The sequence below is a fragment of the Chelonoidis abingdonii genome, chromosome 20 (genome assembly GCF_003597395.2).
Source record: "Chelonoidis abingdonii isolate Lonesome George chromosome 20, CheloAbing_2.0, whole genome shotgun sequence".
Classification (NCBI taxonomy): domain Eukaryota; kingdom Metazoa; phylum Chordata; order Testudines; family Testudinidae; genus Chelonoidis; species Chelonoidis abingdonii.
Window position 1 is genome coordinate 21,430,369 of NC_133788.1, and position 15,492 is coordinate 21,445,860.

The following is a 15,492-nucleotide window of genomic DNA, read 5'->3' on the forward strand; positions in this document are numbered from 1 at the left end:
TGCAAGGCAGATAAGTGAACATAAGTTCCATTTCACAGATAAAAATACTGAGGGACAGCAAGGACAAGTGACTTGCCCAAGGTCACCCAGAAAATCAGTGGCACAGATAGGACTAGAGCATGGTAATCCTCACTCTCGGCCCTGCTTCTCTGAGCATTAGACCATGCTGCAAGTTCGGACTGGAATACTCGGTGTTACTGATGTGTTACTGTACCAAGCAGGGGCTATTTACACTGACATTCATGTGGAATGTAAATTTAGAACATCATTTTTCATAGCATCTCTCGCTGTTAATTTACTACCTTCATAGTGTCCATGTGGGCAACTTACTGGCACCATCAAAAATGTCTGCCGTGTCTATTTTCAGTGGAGATGGACAGCAGTTGAAACCCTGAGTAGCCTATTGGAAATCAGCAAAACCAAAAAAACACTCCTCTCCTCAGGGGCACAGTTGATTAAGTTAACGAAACAGAGGATCCTGTTAGGTCTTGGGAAGTTCAGTTGTTTGTATCATAGAAAGATGTAAACAGAGAATGATTGGCAGAGCTCAGACCTGTTTTCTACATGCCTTTGAAGCACATAGAATACTTGTGGGGAAGATCAAAAACAACAATAATTGCAAAATCTCAAGGCTTTAACTGTTACCACAACAATGAGGGGGTCTATGTGTGATTTCTATAGCTATCTTAAAAAGAGGAGGTGAGTGGATTTCCCTGCCCCATGCCCTCTGCCCTGAAGGCAAAGGCCGATTTTATCAGATTTCTAAAGCACATTTGTTAGGTTTTCTTAATATTGCCTTACCAGGGCTGACTACCTTGATTCAACTCAATTAATATTAACTCTACACAGGCCGGAGGAGGAGGGAGGGGCTATGGACTAAAATGTCTTAACAAATTTTTCCATCGCAACTTTCTATATTGATTATCTAATATTTTGTTTTATGTTTAGCAGTTTTTACTTTGCTAAAATAATCTTGGGCATTAACAAGCTGAAGTCATGCAAGTAAAAAATGTGGTTCTTTGCATTTGTTCTGATTGGGCTTCTACAAACTCCTTTTGTCTTTTATTAACTCTCCTCCACTTCCCCCCTGCTTTTAGTCAGAACTTCTGGCCTCTTTGGCTAGCTTCCTCTCTCTATATCAAACCCTGCTGTGACTCTGCAGAAACAGGGTCTGACAAGGTCTGTGTTTATATCTGAAGTGGGGTTCTCATGTGTTTTGAAAAGCCCCAACTGATAAATGAGAGCTCATCCCTCTCAGGGGGTGATCTAGGGGACGTGTCCCTTTAACACTGAAAGGGTGGCTATCCCTGTTGCCACAGCCCCTTCTCTTTTGTGAAAAATCAAGGAGATTAATGATGCTGGAAAGCTGAGAAAGGAGATGGGCTCACAAGAGCCCCAGTGAAGTCAAAGGGACAGGTTTCTATTCTGGGAAAAACATCAAACTTATGACAAAACAGCTAAACAAAACTTACTCCAACAAAGCCATTGCACTGGAAAATAATTTTCCTGGAGGGCAAAGGACAGCTTCCTAACCCCCAAAAGAGCTTTAAAAACAACTGTCAATAGGACCAAGATTTTCAAAATAAGGTAACTGAAGTTAGGTGCCTAAATAAATGGACTAATTTTCCAAAGTGCTGCCAGTGATTTCAGCAGGTGCTGTATGCCCAGCACTTTTGAAAACAGGCCATTTATTTAAAAGCCTAAATAAGGATTTAGGAGCCTAACTTTAGACATCTATTTTTGAAACTCTTGCCCTAGATCCTTTAATGATACAGCAAATCAGTTGTTGTTTTTTAAAAACCACACATTACAATGCCTCCCCAAAACTAAACTGCATACAAAATTCAAGAGTCCTACCACATTTAAGTGAAACCTGTCTGAAGCGATCACATAAGGTCTCAACAAATCACTTGCTTAACAAAGGCTATATTCTAATAAAGGTGGAACAGAACTGTACTCAACTGAATGGGGTTATTATGAAATGGTCTCAAACCAGGAGGTTGCTTACTTTATAATACACTAAATTTCTACAACACCTTTCACCTGAGGATCTCTAATCCTTACTACAAACATCCTTATTGATTAAAGAAAATCTTTATAAATATTAAAGAAGCTGCTCAGCACTATTGTGAGGTAAATAAGGGATATAGCAATCACTTAATTCCTCCCAGAAATATGCAGTCATTGGAACTGATGCAATTCTAGAGCCCAATTCTTCTACCGCTTAGCAGCAAAAGTCCCATTGACTTTAATAGCGCAGAGTCGGGCTGGCAACGCTGAAGGGCGAAGATAGCACAAACTGAACGGAGCTCTTGGAGAGTACACCATTGCAGGGACTCTCAAACTTGATTACACCGGGACCTGCTTCTGACAACAAAAATTACTACCTGACCCTAGGTGTGGGGACAGAAGCCTGAGCCCGCCCAAGCCCCGTGGCCCAGAATGGCGGGCCAAAGCCAAAGCCTGAGCTCCACTGCCCTGTGCAGGGGGCCCAAAACCAAAGCCCAAGGGCTTCAGCCCCAGGAAGGGGGCCTGTAACCTGACCCCCCCCCCCAAGGCTGAAGCCCTCAGGCTTCGACCCCAAGTGGTGTGGCTTCAGCTTCGGCCCTTGGCCACAGCAAATCAAAACCAGACCTGGCGACCCCACTAAAAACCCACAGTTTGAGAACTGCTGGGTTAGAGGGAGTGGTTTAGCAGTCTATCAAGCCAGTATGCAGGGCTGATCCTGCCAGGTACAGAGCCCTGTCAATTCCTACTGCCCTTAATGTGTTGAATGTGATGCAAACTAGAGTGCAAGGAACAAGGGTCTCACATTGCTCTCTAGTGACTCCTTTTGGCCAGTTTAAGGTACCAACTTGATAAACTGAAGAGAAAGCGATGTCCGGTCTTCCCCGGCCAGATTATGGGGTCAGAAAAAAGGAAATGGCAGGAGAAATTGAGGAGACCCTCTTCCCCAAAAAATCACAAACACACCCAGTGAGAAAGCCTTAGGTTTGAGATGGAACAAGGAAAGAGCTGGCATGAAATTCTGGCTCACTGAAGTCAAATGGGAGTTTTGATGTGGGACTTCAATGAGGTCAGGATTTCACCCCTGTTCTTTTTCACTGGCATGCTTTATGGTTCATCTCTTCGGCAGATCCTGTTAATTCACAGTAATTAATCCTATTTATATTATGTGTGTCCCCAGCACTTATACATTAGGCATATTAGAGCAATTCAAATCAATAAGGCCATCTACAACTCAGACAAACATAATAAAATTAAACTGGTAGAGTCTGACTCATTATTTAAATGCATTACTTTTGGATAAAGATTTTCAAATCCTAATCCAAAGGTTCACATTTCCAGTTACATAAACTCATCCTTTGAGCACTTTTTAGATTCTTCTGATCATCACAAATCTGACACACACTCTGTTTATTTAAGGATATATTTTTCCCATGACCTTTCAGAGTCGCTTCCTTCCACCAAGTAAGAGGAGCTCATTAGAAATGAAACAGGAGGAAGTGCAGTAAAGTGTGTTTACCTTGGTAGGGGGAAAAAAACAGATCCAACAACAATGAACCATTATATGAAAAATGAGTTTGAGTCTCTCAGCAGCCTGATATCAAACCTGGATACCTTGTGATCTGCCTGGGCAAATGTGCTGCATTGTCTAACCAGAACCCTTTTTGGACTGGAGAGGAATAGTAAAAAACGAATAAGAAATGGAATTTCCATGGAAACTTGGAAGCAGATCTAGTGTTATTTGCAGTATAAGCCTTTGTACTTTAAGTGGAATGTCTTCTAGTTTACACAAATCCCAGCTATTATTTTCTCTGCAGCGCAAGTTTGAGCCAAACACTGTCACATTAAAGCTGTGCCAGTCGATTTTATCTTGTGCCCAGCATGACTATCTACATAAAGTTAGAGACACTGCTACAAAGAGTGGTCTGGTATTTATTTTGCTAGAAGCCAACAAAACTTCCCTTAGCAAAAGGAGATTTGGGGTTCTTTTTGCTAGTCCTCAACAGAAGGTGAAACCAACCAAGAAAATGTCTCTTGTTTACATCTGACACCACAGACTGGCAGTCAGCCAGAGCCTTGGCAGATGTGCCCTGCATTAATGGGAACTTAACTAGTTATTCATATTAAGTCAATTACATGTTAATACTTTCCATATACCTTGGGATGAGACACACACTGTTGCAATCTCAGGACCTATATTTACAGGTAAATTAGTTGAGGAAATGTATCAAAACTGTTATATTTCATGAGCTTTAACAGATGCCCTTTGTCATCCTAGCTATAAAATTATGCCTGACAGGTTAGAGCTTTAGCTTTCTTTATTGTTAGCCACAGTCTTGTGGTCAGTGAACTGCACATTTATCACACAATTGAGATTTGTGCTGCTGGTGTTTTTATGATTCTTTGGGGAAATCTTTAGCTTTGTTGAAATAACAGCTATTGCACCAAAGTCAGACATTGATCTTTACTTAAGGCTTTGAAATATCCCATTCTAGTTCATTGTTTTTACTGTACCAAGGGCAATTAAATCAGGGGAACAGCATTAACTTCAGTGGTGTTTTGGTTTTCTAAATTAGAATTCTCCTCCCAAGAAAGAAATCACCCAGGAAATACTTTGCAATCACCTTAGGAAATCATAATTAATAAATGTGACTGGGCAAATGATAATATATCCCTGGTTTCTATTACATCACCTCAGACTGTTTTACCTGTCAGCCTGACCTTAGACAGAAAAGCCTTGAATTCAGAGAGGACTGATCTACAATTCCTTTAACTGGTGCTGTTGCAGTCTGCTACAGGGGTAGGAGGTGTGGGGTAGGAGAAGGACATGCCCGGGAGTAGCACCAGTTCCTAAGGATTGATTGCTGATTACAAGGCCATCCCAGTTCACACATCACATTAACATCTCTGTTCAGTGCCTGAAAGCAGGGACTATGCAGTCTTACAATATCTGGGAAAGCTAAATTGCATTGAAGCACTCGCATCTGAAAGCTTTTCTCAGTATAGCAGAGGCTCTAATGGGTAACTGTGCACATACCATCCTGCACTCCCTGCTGTGTTTGTGATAGGATGGAAAAGCAAAGCAAAAGGAAAAAATCAGGTTGGTTCATAGTAGAATAATTCATATTCTAACTTCCAGGCTCAGAGAAATTCAATTTACAAGATACAGAATAGCTCCACATTCTGAGAATACTATGTTATACAGCTGCCCCTTATTACTGTAAACTAAGGGCATGATGTTGCAAGCTGCTGAGCATCTCTTGTATAGTAGTGAGCACTTGAAACCTGCACTGAGACTTTAATGGGATTGGAAAGTGCTCACCACCTGACAGGATTGGAGCCTAAGGAAGTGCTCATAGGAGGCTTCTTAATGCATCAAAATAACCTGACATTTTGTCTCCCATCCTCTTGTCTGTTCTGGCTCCCCCAGCCAGGAATAATCTCCTTATCCGATACGCTCAAACTTCCAAGGCCTTGGTAATGACTCCTGACCCGATCATTGGTTTTGGAAACAAGAATATCTCCCTCTCTGGATGACAGACACTACATACAGACAGGCTGAGTCAGTGATAAAGCCAAGAGGATTGCACAAGGCATCTTTTGCATAAAAGGTTCCTCTTTTCACATTTTTACTGCAGTCATTTTATTCTACACTTCCAAAATAAGGGTAGACAACAGAAGCACTGCCCTGTCTCCTGAAAACTCAAAGCTATTTTTTTATTTTCAAGAATCTCTTCACATCTCAGGCTGATCCTTGTCTAGGCCAAGCAACCCATTTTGTGTGTGTGTGTAAATGAAGCACTGGTGAAAAATGAAGCCCTGGAGACTTAACTCCTCTATTTATCCCTAAAAAGGCAATGGCAGAGCAAGTTTCCCCACATCTCTCTGCCAGTGTGACTTTGACAGGGTCACCCATGAAGGGAGGGGCCAGGTTCTTCATGGCCCATTCAATTTTTACCGTCTCTGCATCAGCATTCAGCAAGGGGATCCACAGTGGTGGTGAGTTTTGTGATGTGGACATTTTTCTACTGAGAACTAGTCTGACACATTCATTCACAGAGACCACTGAACAGTCACTGCCAACTCAAGGGTTAAAAAATTATGAGTCATGCTCTCAGAATTATGAGATTGGCTTTAAAATAATAAATATTAAGTTCTTTATAGTTGCCTTTTGATTTTTTAACTCTTTGGTTCACATTTTCAAGCTTTTTTCAGGATAAGGAATAAGGGCTAGAAACTTGCCTTTTTTTTTCTTTTTTTTTTTTTTTCTGAAAATGAAAGTTTAGATTCTCATATAATCACATGAGTCCAGGAGCTGTCTCTTTAAGAAAAAACACCAACTCTCATGAGATAAAAATCACAATAGTCAGCAACACTGCAGTCAGCACATGGTAACAACTTTCAGTCCCTATTTAACTGGTCTGGTTTAAAATCAGTGACCTAGAAATGAAAATGCTATATCTCATTAAAAATCTCCTCCAGTCACCCCCATCTTTATTCACTTTACTTCCCTAGAGGTTTTGTATGGCAATCATTCTCCTTCTGACAAAATGAGACTGCATGGCATTTATTTCAGAATTCCTCAGTGATGCTGCTTCCTTAGCTACAGTACTCACTGTTGGATACACAAGATCTTCCCCCTTGCACAGGGGCTGAAATTGCCTTTGCAGCGCTTTTACCTCGGTGCATTGAAAAACCTGGGTCTCTTAACTAGGCTTCTGGGACAGCCAATGTTGCCAATTCTTATGATTTTGTCATGAGTCTCATGATAATTATTGTCTTCCTTAAAGCCCCAGCTCCTGGAGTCAAGTGGATATGTGATGATTTCAGCCTTTATTCTTAAAGAAAAAGTAAGTTTCTAGCCCTCATGGCTACGGAGAAAGCTTCAAAATGTGACACTCGTGCACCCTAAAGGCTCAAAAACCAGAAACCCAATAAAAAAAAATGTCAATTCTATTATTTTTACACATCTCTTCCCTCTCAGATTTTGGAAGGCACTTCAGATTCGTAAACCTTGAGTCGAGTGCTGTAGCTATCTTTAGAAATCTCACATTGGTATCTTCTTTGCATTTTGTCAAATTTGAAGAAAAAGTGTTCTTAAAATGAACAATGTGCTGAGTCATCATCCAAGACTATTATAACATGAAATATATGGCAGAATGTGGGGAAAACAGAGCCAGAGACATACAATTCTCCCCTCAAAGAAGTGCAGTCACAAATTTAATACATGATTTTTTTTTAATGAGCATGGAGGAATGTCCTCTGGAGTGGCAGCCAAAGCATGAAGAGTCATACGAATGTATAGTGTATCTGGCACATAAATACCTTGCAATGCCGTCTAAAAAATCCCAGGTGAATGCTTGTTCTCATTTTCTGGTGATATTGTAAATAAGAAGTGGGCAGCATTATCTCCCATAAATGTAAACAAACTTGTTTGTCTTAGCGATTGGCAGAACAAGAAGTAGGACTGAGTGGACTTGTAGGCTCTAAAGTTTTGCACTGTTTTGGTTTTGAGTGCACTTATGTAAAAAAAAATCTACATTTGTAAGTTGCATTTTCATTATAAAGAGATTGCACTACAGTACTTTTATGAGGTGATTGAAAAATACTATTTCTTTTGTTTATCATTTTTACAGTACAAATATTTGTAATCAAAATAATAATATAAAGTGAGCAGCGTACACTTTGTATTCTGTGTTGTAACTGAAATCAATAATTTGAAAACATAGAAAAATATCCAAAAATATTTAATAAATTTCAATTGGTATTCTATTGTTTAACAGTGTGATTAAAACTACGATTAATCATGATTAATTTTTTATCGCGATTAATTTTTTATTTAACCGTGTGAGTTAACTGCGCTTAATCGACAGCCCTACATATTATTAATAAAATGATTTTTAATGTACATGTTTTTGTTCCACTCTCCAACTGTCTTTTTACTCAGTTGTGGGAAATGAGTTTAAATAGCAGAAATTAACTTGGAAATCCTGGAGTCTGAGCCCTGTGCAGCTCAGGAGATGAAGCCAGTTGGGGTCTGGGGCAAAGTCATCTTTAAGCCACCTGTATGTCCGCTAAGACAGATCCCCAGCTGGTGTAAATTGTTGGAGTTAGGACAATTCACACCAGCTGAGGAGCTGCGCCTCTGAATTCTTTATCTGCCCTGTAGTGCCCAGCACAACTAATTAACAGTCCAACAATTGCTCTAAGTTATTAGTGTCTTGAACGGGCAGTCTGTTGGCCGTTCCCTCTCCTGGGCATGCTGCTACGTCAAGGTGAGTCCCCAGCAAGGAGACCGTTTATGTTGGAATGTGGCCCACAATTAGGGCCACTAGTTATATACTGGATTTAGGCTGTTTTTAACTGAGGAAGCATGTACAGTAATTGCCTTAACTGCCCATCCAAAAATCAGCAGAAAGCAGTTACTTAGTATAGATGTTTTTAAAATGCTGAACAAACACTGTCCTGGAAATCCTGGGGCTACTTTAAAGGATTCCTTATGATCAGAGGGTTGCCTAATGAGAGGTGGGTCCTTGGTGTAAATTCCACTCTAGGGTGATTGAGTGATGCTTAGGTTTTGTGTGAGTATGTAAAAAGAAAGTGTCATGTATGGCTTTATGTGCAACCTCAGCCAAGTGACAACACTGAGCACGTCAATCAACTTTACACTTCAAATATGCTTCCGTTTTGTATACTGAAAATTCTACTAACTCAATTTTAGATTATGCAAAGAAAGAGGAAGTAGCATGACTCAGCTCCATGCTACAATGGCTGGAGCAGATCCAGACCTAACAATCCTTTGGGTTTTCTTTTCCTTACCAAAATACAAGTTTGCAGCTAGGATAATGTAAAGCATGCAGTGTTTGGGTAAGGAACGCAAAATGGGTAGCGTGCCTGCCCTGGTCCTTGAGTCAAGCAGGAACCCTTTACATTTATGGGAAATTCTCTGCTGCAGAATTAGGAAGAAAGCACAAAATACAGAAGGGCTCAGAATTTACCCACTGCCAAACTGTCAAAGAGGAGCAACCTTCTAAAATGTCAACTCCTTCCTAGCTATAGAATTTCAAGGAAGGTTAATGGCAATAGTGATGGTTATAATAATAACTAACGCTTTGTACTGCTATAGCGACTTCCATCTGAGGTTATCAAAAAAATGAACAGGCGTGAATTCATTAAGCCTCAGCTCAGGCCGAACTGGTAAATACGTTAACTATAATCCCCATTTTACAGAAGTGCAAACTGAAGCATAGGGAGGTTAATGATTTGCCCAAAGTCACTCAGTAATCACTGGTGGTGCTGGAATAAGACTCAGGAATCCTTATTCCCATTGCCTTGTTCTAATAGCAAGACAAAACTGCTTCTCTATAAACCTTAACTGTCTAAAAAACATTCCTGCTCCTCTAACCATTTTGTTTCCCAGAAATGAGGGAATATACATCTTGGAAGTAAACTCAGCACACTAAGGAACTCTGATGCGCTTGTGTATCAACAGTATTCAAAACAGCATCCTCAAGTCCTTAACTCAGTCCTCACTCAGCTTCTAACAATGTCAAGGTGAGTTACAAGTGCTCTGCAGCATTCAGGATTTGGCTCATAAAAAGGGATCAGATGTCTGAGTAAGAACTGAGCAACAACTTCAGGAGTTGGCCCTTTCACTTGTTGGCAAAAAGTGAGCCTATTTGTTAGTATCTGATGATGAAGTTAGGTCTTTACAGTTTAATAAGGTCCTAATTTTTTATCTCACATTCAAGTTAATGCCTACCTCTGTATCTTTCAGACACTTGCCTCCATTGTGAAGATCACACATCAGTCATTTTTTACATAAACTGTAATCAGGAGAGGTTATAAAGGCTCTTATTTTTAAACTACCAGCACTTCATCTATTAAGGAAACCAAGGTATTGCTTGCATAAAACCATGCTCTGGGTTGTATATACAGGTGAGAATGCGTGACCAGTGTCAGGAAGCTTGCAAGCCAGCTGGACCACCACTTCTATTTTTTTGAGTATCCTTTTTGTAAATTTTAAGAGACACTTGCTTCATTTACAGGATATTGTCTGTTCCTTTACACTTTGCCAATCTCAGTGACTTGTCTTTTCCCCCACCAGTACTGACTGTTGCAATACGGCAACACTGCAAAACAGAGTTATCCAAAAGCAGCTCAAGAGAAGAGAAGGGGAGCAGCTCTCCATTCAGTTAAAAGGGGAACTCCCAATAAACACATATCTTATCTGACCCAAAAAAGTCTGTTGAACTAAAATGAAAAGTCAGACCTAAACCCTCAAAAGCCAGGGAATTCAGGCATGTTGACTCTGGGGCCTTAACTCAAGAGAAAACAAAGAACCATAGGAATATAGGACTGGAAAGGATCTTGAGAGGTCATCTAGTCCAGCCCTATGTGCGGCAGCAGGACCAAGTAAACCTAGACCATACCTGATAGGTACTTGCCCAACCTCTTCTTAAAAACCTCCAGTGATGGGAATTCCACAACCTCCCTTGGAAGTTGGTTCCAGAGTATAACTACCCTTATTATTGTTAGAATGTTTTTCCTAATATCTAACCTAAATCTCCCTTGCTGAAGACTGAGTCCATTACTACTTATCCCATCTTCACTGAACATGAAGAATACTTGATCTCCTTCCTCTTTTTCACAGCTCTTAACATATTTGAAGACTGCTATTGGGCTGACCCCCCGAATCTTCTTTTCTCAAGACTAAACATGCCCAGTTTTTTAAAGCTTTCCTCATAGATCAGGTTTTCTAAACCTTTTATGATTTTGTTGCTTTCCTCTGGACTCTCTCCAATTTGCCCATATCTTTCTTGCAGTGTGGGGCCCAGAACCGGATACAGTACTCCAGCTGAGGCCTCATCAGTGTCGATTAGAGCAAGACAATTACCTCCCATGTCATGCATACAACACTCCTGTTTAATACACCCCAGAATGATATTTGCCCTTTTTTACAACTGCAACATATTGTGGACTCAAACTCAATTTGTGATCCACTAGAATCCCAAGATCCTCTTCAGCAGTATTACCACCATGCCTGCTATTCTCTATTTTGTAGTTGTGCAATAAGTGAAGTACTTTGCATTTATCTTTACTGAATTTCATCTTGTTGAATTCAGACCAGTTCTCCAATTTATCAATGTTATTTTGAATTCTAATCCTGTCTTCCAAGGTGCTTGCAATCCCACCCATCTTGGTGTCATCTGCAAATTTTATAAGCAATACTCTCTACATAATTATCCAAGTTATTAATTAAAATATTGAGTAGTACCAGACCCAGGACTGACTCCTGTGGGACTCTACTAGATTCGCTCTCCCAGTCTGACTGAATTTCACTTTGAGTGTGGTCTTTCAAACAGTTGTGCACCCACCTTATAAATTCATCTAGACTGGATTTCCCTAGTTTGCTTATGAGAATATCATGTGGGACTGTGTCAAAAGCCTTACTAAAATCAAGATATATCATATCTAGTGCTTTCCCCCTATCCACTAGGCCAATAACCCTGTCAAAGAAAAAATTAGGTTGGTGTGGCATAACTTGTGCTTGACAAATCCATACTGGCTATTCCTTATATTGTTTCATAATTTGTTGCATGTTAAGAACAAAGGTCAGCTTGGGTCCTGGATATTTAGTCTGGCTTTTCTAGCTTTTATGGGTTTAAATCATGCCTTTACAGTTAATTGTTTGTTTGTTTTTTAATAAAAAAGGTTCTTTATTGTTTTTATGATGGTTCTTCAAAACTAAAACAACTACCTGGTCATTGTTTTCCTGTACATTTCTCCTCCATTTCTAGTATCAGCCATCAGCCTGTACTCGCATGGAGGTGTAATGAGTGACATAAATGGTCTCTACAATCACTGGGTTCTATGATTCACTAATTCAGCATGTTAAACTGCCTCTCCAGAAGAAAGTTTCTGAAGTAATCATAAACACAGGAAGGTTGACTTCATCATCTACCCTCATGTCCACACAGCACTGAAAAGAATAAGGCCATGTCTACACTAGCATTTATGTTGGCAAAACTCAGGGATGTGAAAAATATACCCCCCTGAGCGACATAAATTTTGCTGGCATAAGCGCTCATGTGCACAGGGCTATGTCAGCGGGAGACGCTCTCCCACCAACATAGCTACGGCCACTCGTTGAGCTGGTTTTATTATGTTGACAGGAGAGCTCTCTCCAATTGGCATAACCTGGCTACAGGAGTGCTCTTACAACAGCACAGCTGTGCCACTGTAAGCTTGTAAGTATAGACATAGCCTAAGGATCTTGTGCAGACATCTAGTCCATAGCATTGGGAAATTATGTTATCACCTGGTGATGTCTTGACTCTAATACACAATTCATTCTTGCATGTGTAAGTGGGACTATACTTTGTTATAAATATGTTACGGGATACTGCTACAGCCCAGCCTCTATAGGGCTATAACTTGGTCTCAGATACGCAGAGCAGATCAAACACACTGGGGCCACACTGGTGTAAATTAACATAGTATAACTAAAAAGAATGAAGCTACAGCAGTTTATACCAGCTGAGGATCTGGCTAATGGTACTGTCAGCACAGACATACCTCTAATGCCCTGCTCACACTATGGCTAAAGTTTTGTTAACAACAATTCAGTTTAATCTCAGTTGCTATCATGAGTCCCTTGACCACTGTGGACAAGAATTCTTTTAAAGAATTGTAGACACCATAAACATCCAGAGGCCCAGTCCCAACACAACTCCAATTCATAGACAGGATCTTAACTGACATGCCCAAATCTTTACCTTGAGTATGGAGAATAGGTAAGGGCCCATCTACACTCTTAGTTCTAACTACACTGTAATCAAGTCAGACAACAGCTGTATTTTAATGCTGTAACCAGTCCCCTGATAGAGTCATATCTGTAGCACAGACTTGCTTATAGATGACTTGGTATGAGGGGTCATCTATAAGAGTTTGGCTAGCACAGTACTAGGGGGGGGGGGGGGGGAGGGGAATAATATAACTATGCTGCCCAGATCCACTGAGCTAGAACCCAGCTAGCATGGGAACTTGTCATGTTTTCAGCTGCTTTGTGGGCAGACCTTAACTGAAAGGATCTGAGCACCAAGATATATTGGAATTCATGTCCAAACGACCTAGATTTCCTTACACGGTACTAAAGAGTTAGCCAATAAATGTTACACTACACTTCCATTTGACTGACAATGAAGTTCACAGCATGGGACACTAGGTTAAACTTTTACTAGATTTCCAAGGCCAGGGTGCATTAGTTGATATTTCCTATTTACAGACAACAATGGGATTCTGCTATAATTAAAAAATGGTTACCTGTGGTCAATAACTGTTACATTGGAAGAAGGGATCCCCAAAACAGAACAACTCTGTACAAGCTCTTTCTTACGAATCTCCCCTTGATTGTAGAAATTTCCTGAAAATAACAAATGCAGTAACACTATTTACTTTATTTAAATTTAGCATGGAACAAACATCTCCATCCTCAAATCCTCAAAGCACCAAGCATATGTAGTACCACATGTAAGATCTGAAAGTACTTAGTACTAGGGTTCCCCACCCGAGGAAGAGGTACATTATGGGGAGCAAGTCCTATTGCTTATACTCAGGAAATACTCCCTTTGGCCCAGTGTAAAGTTTTAGGACCCAATATACCCACATTCCTGCCTTGACTTCAAATGGAGTTGCACATTCATCTCTTAGAGCAGAGTTTGACTCTTTATAATGAATGAGTTCTCTTGGTTGGAACACAGGAATTTGCCACACCAAATCAGATCAATGGTCCATCTAGTCCAGTATCCTGTCTCTGACAGCGGCCAGTAGCAGATCCTTCAACAGAAGATGCAAGAAAGCCCATAATGGATAATTATGGAATAACCTACTCTTAGGGAATTTTTTTCCTCTCTCCTCCCTCAATCTATTAATGTCTGGCTTATATCCTGAAGCATGAGGGTTTATAGCGCTCTTACATTTTTATGCTTTTTAGTGTTACAGTGAACCATCTTATTATCCATATAAATAAATGTCTAATCCCTTTCTTACTACTACTAAACTCCTCAATGATATTTCGTTGCAGTGAGTTCCATGGGTTAGTTACGCTTTGAGTAAAAAAGTATGTTATCCTTGTAAAGTAATAAAATTCTAGCAAGTATATAAACTGAAGTCTGTGTTCTCACGTTACCGTATGGAAATCACTGATATCTCATGATGTTAAAACTATTTGTCAAGGCCTTTTTACAAATATAGGGGAAATCACCATTCCAATGAGAGAGGACCAAAAGTTCTTGCTATTTGACAATAGCTAGGTGGCCTCTGTTAAATGAGATGGTACGCTGCAGTCCAGTTCTTCGCAGACAAGTATCTACAACACAACTGGCGATAACTGGTCTCCTTAAGAGAGACCAGAAACTGAACTCCTCCCTCACTACTAGAGGTGGTAGGTCAGACTCTGTGTTGGCATAAATCAGTGTAATTGCACTGACTTCAACAGAACTAGACTAATTTACACCAGATCAAGATTAGGTCCTCAGACGTCAGAACAGCAGTGTGTCAGTACTGGATAAGAAACATGCCTATCTAATACTTATGATTTAACTGACAATTAAAGAGCTTAAGTTTCCAGTATGATCATGAGCACCTTGCATGAGCACTAATATTCACATAAAACTGGAATACTGCAATAATGAAGCACTGTCAAAATTAACGAGACACGTATGAGATTTCCTATCATTATAAACTCTGTGTTGAGAAATTAATTCCTCAGAAGTCTGCACTGTTTCTAAAACAAATATACTAAAGCCACGTCTAGACTACGCGCCGTATCGGCGCGTTAAAATCGATTGCTCTGGGATCAATATATCGCGTCTAATCTAGACGGGATATATCGATCCCTGAGTGCGCTTATATCGATTCTGGAACTCCACCAACCCCAACGGAGTTCCGGAATCGACATGGCGAGCCTCGGACATCGATCCCGCACGGTGAAGACGGGTGAGTAAATCGATTTTAGATATTCGACTTCAGCTACGTTATTCACGTAGCTGAAATTGTGTATCTAAAATCGATTTTATCCTGTAGTGTAGACCAGCCCTAAGTAATGTTCATGCAGGAGCTAATAGAGCAGAATTGAAAAGCATTTACAGAACCAAGAAAGGAATGTTAATATGTTAAAACCGCATTTAGAAAACAGCATTCTGTAAAACTTGTAATAGACACAATGGGACCAAGGCTAGCATGGAACTAGGATTCATTAACTTAAGACACAGGCTGCTTCTTGATTTAATTATTTTCTTCTCATTCTGCCTTCATGTTACCTGGTCTGTCTGTTAGCAAAAACAATGAGGATTCCTTGTGGCACCTTAGAGACTAACAAATTTATTTGGGCATAAGCTTTTGTGGGCTAGAACCCACTTCATCAGATGCATGGAGTGGAAAATACAGGAAAGGATGGGGGTTGCCTTACTAAGTCTGAGGTCA

General features: G+C 40.2%; 1 protein-coding gene across 8 annotated transcripts in view; it reads right to left on the reverse strand.

Moving 5' to 3' along the window:
• Nucleotides 1–15,492, reverse strand: part of PIGL (phosphatidylinositol glycan anchor biosynthesis class L) — an 86,518-nt gene that overhangs the window by 67,661 nt on the left and 3,365 nt on the right. For all 8 annotated transcript variants that reach the window (XR_012657337.1, XR_004374218.2, XM_032784416.2 and 5 more), the window contains exon 2: nucleotides 13,333–13,432. Coding sequence is in view for 6 of the 8 variants with exons in the window: in XM_032784416.2 (XP_032640307.1) it covers nucleotides 13,333–13,432 (100 nt within the window). In the remaining 2 variants the exon portion in view is untranslated. The remainder of the gene's footprint in view (nucleotides 1–13,332; nucleotides 13,433–15,492) is intronic.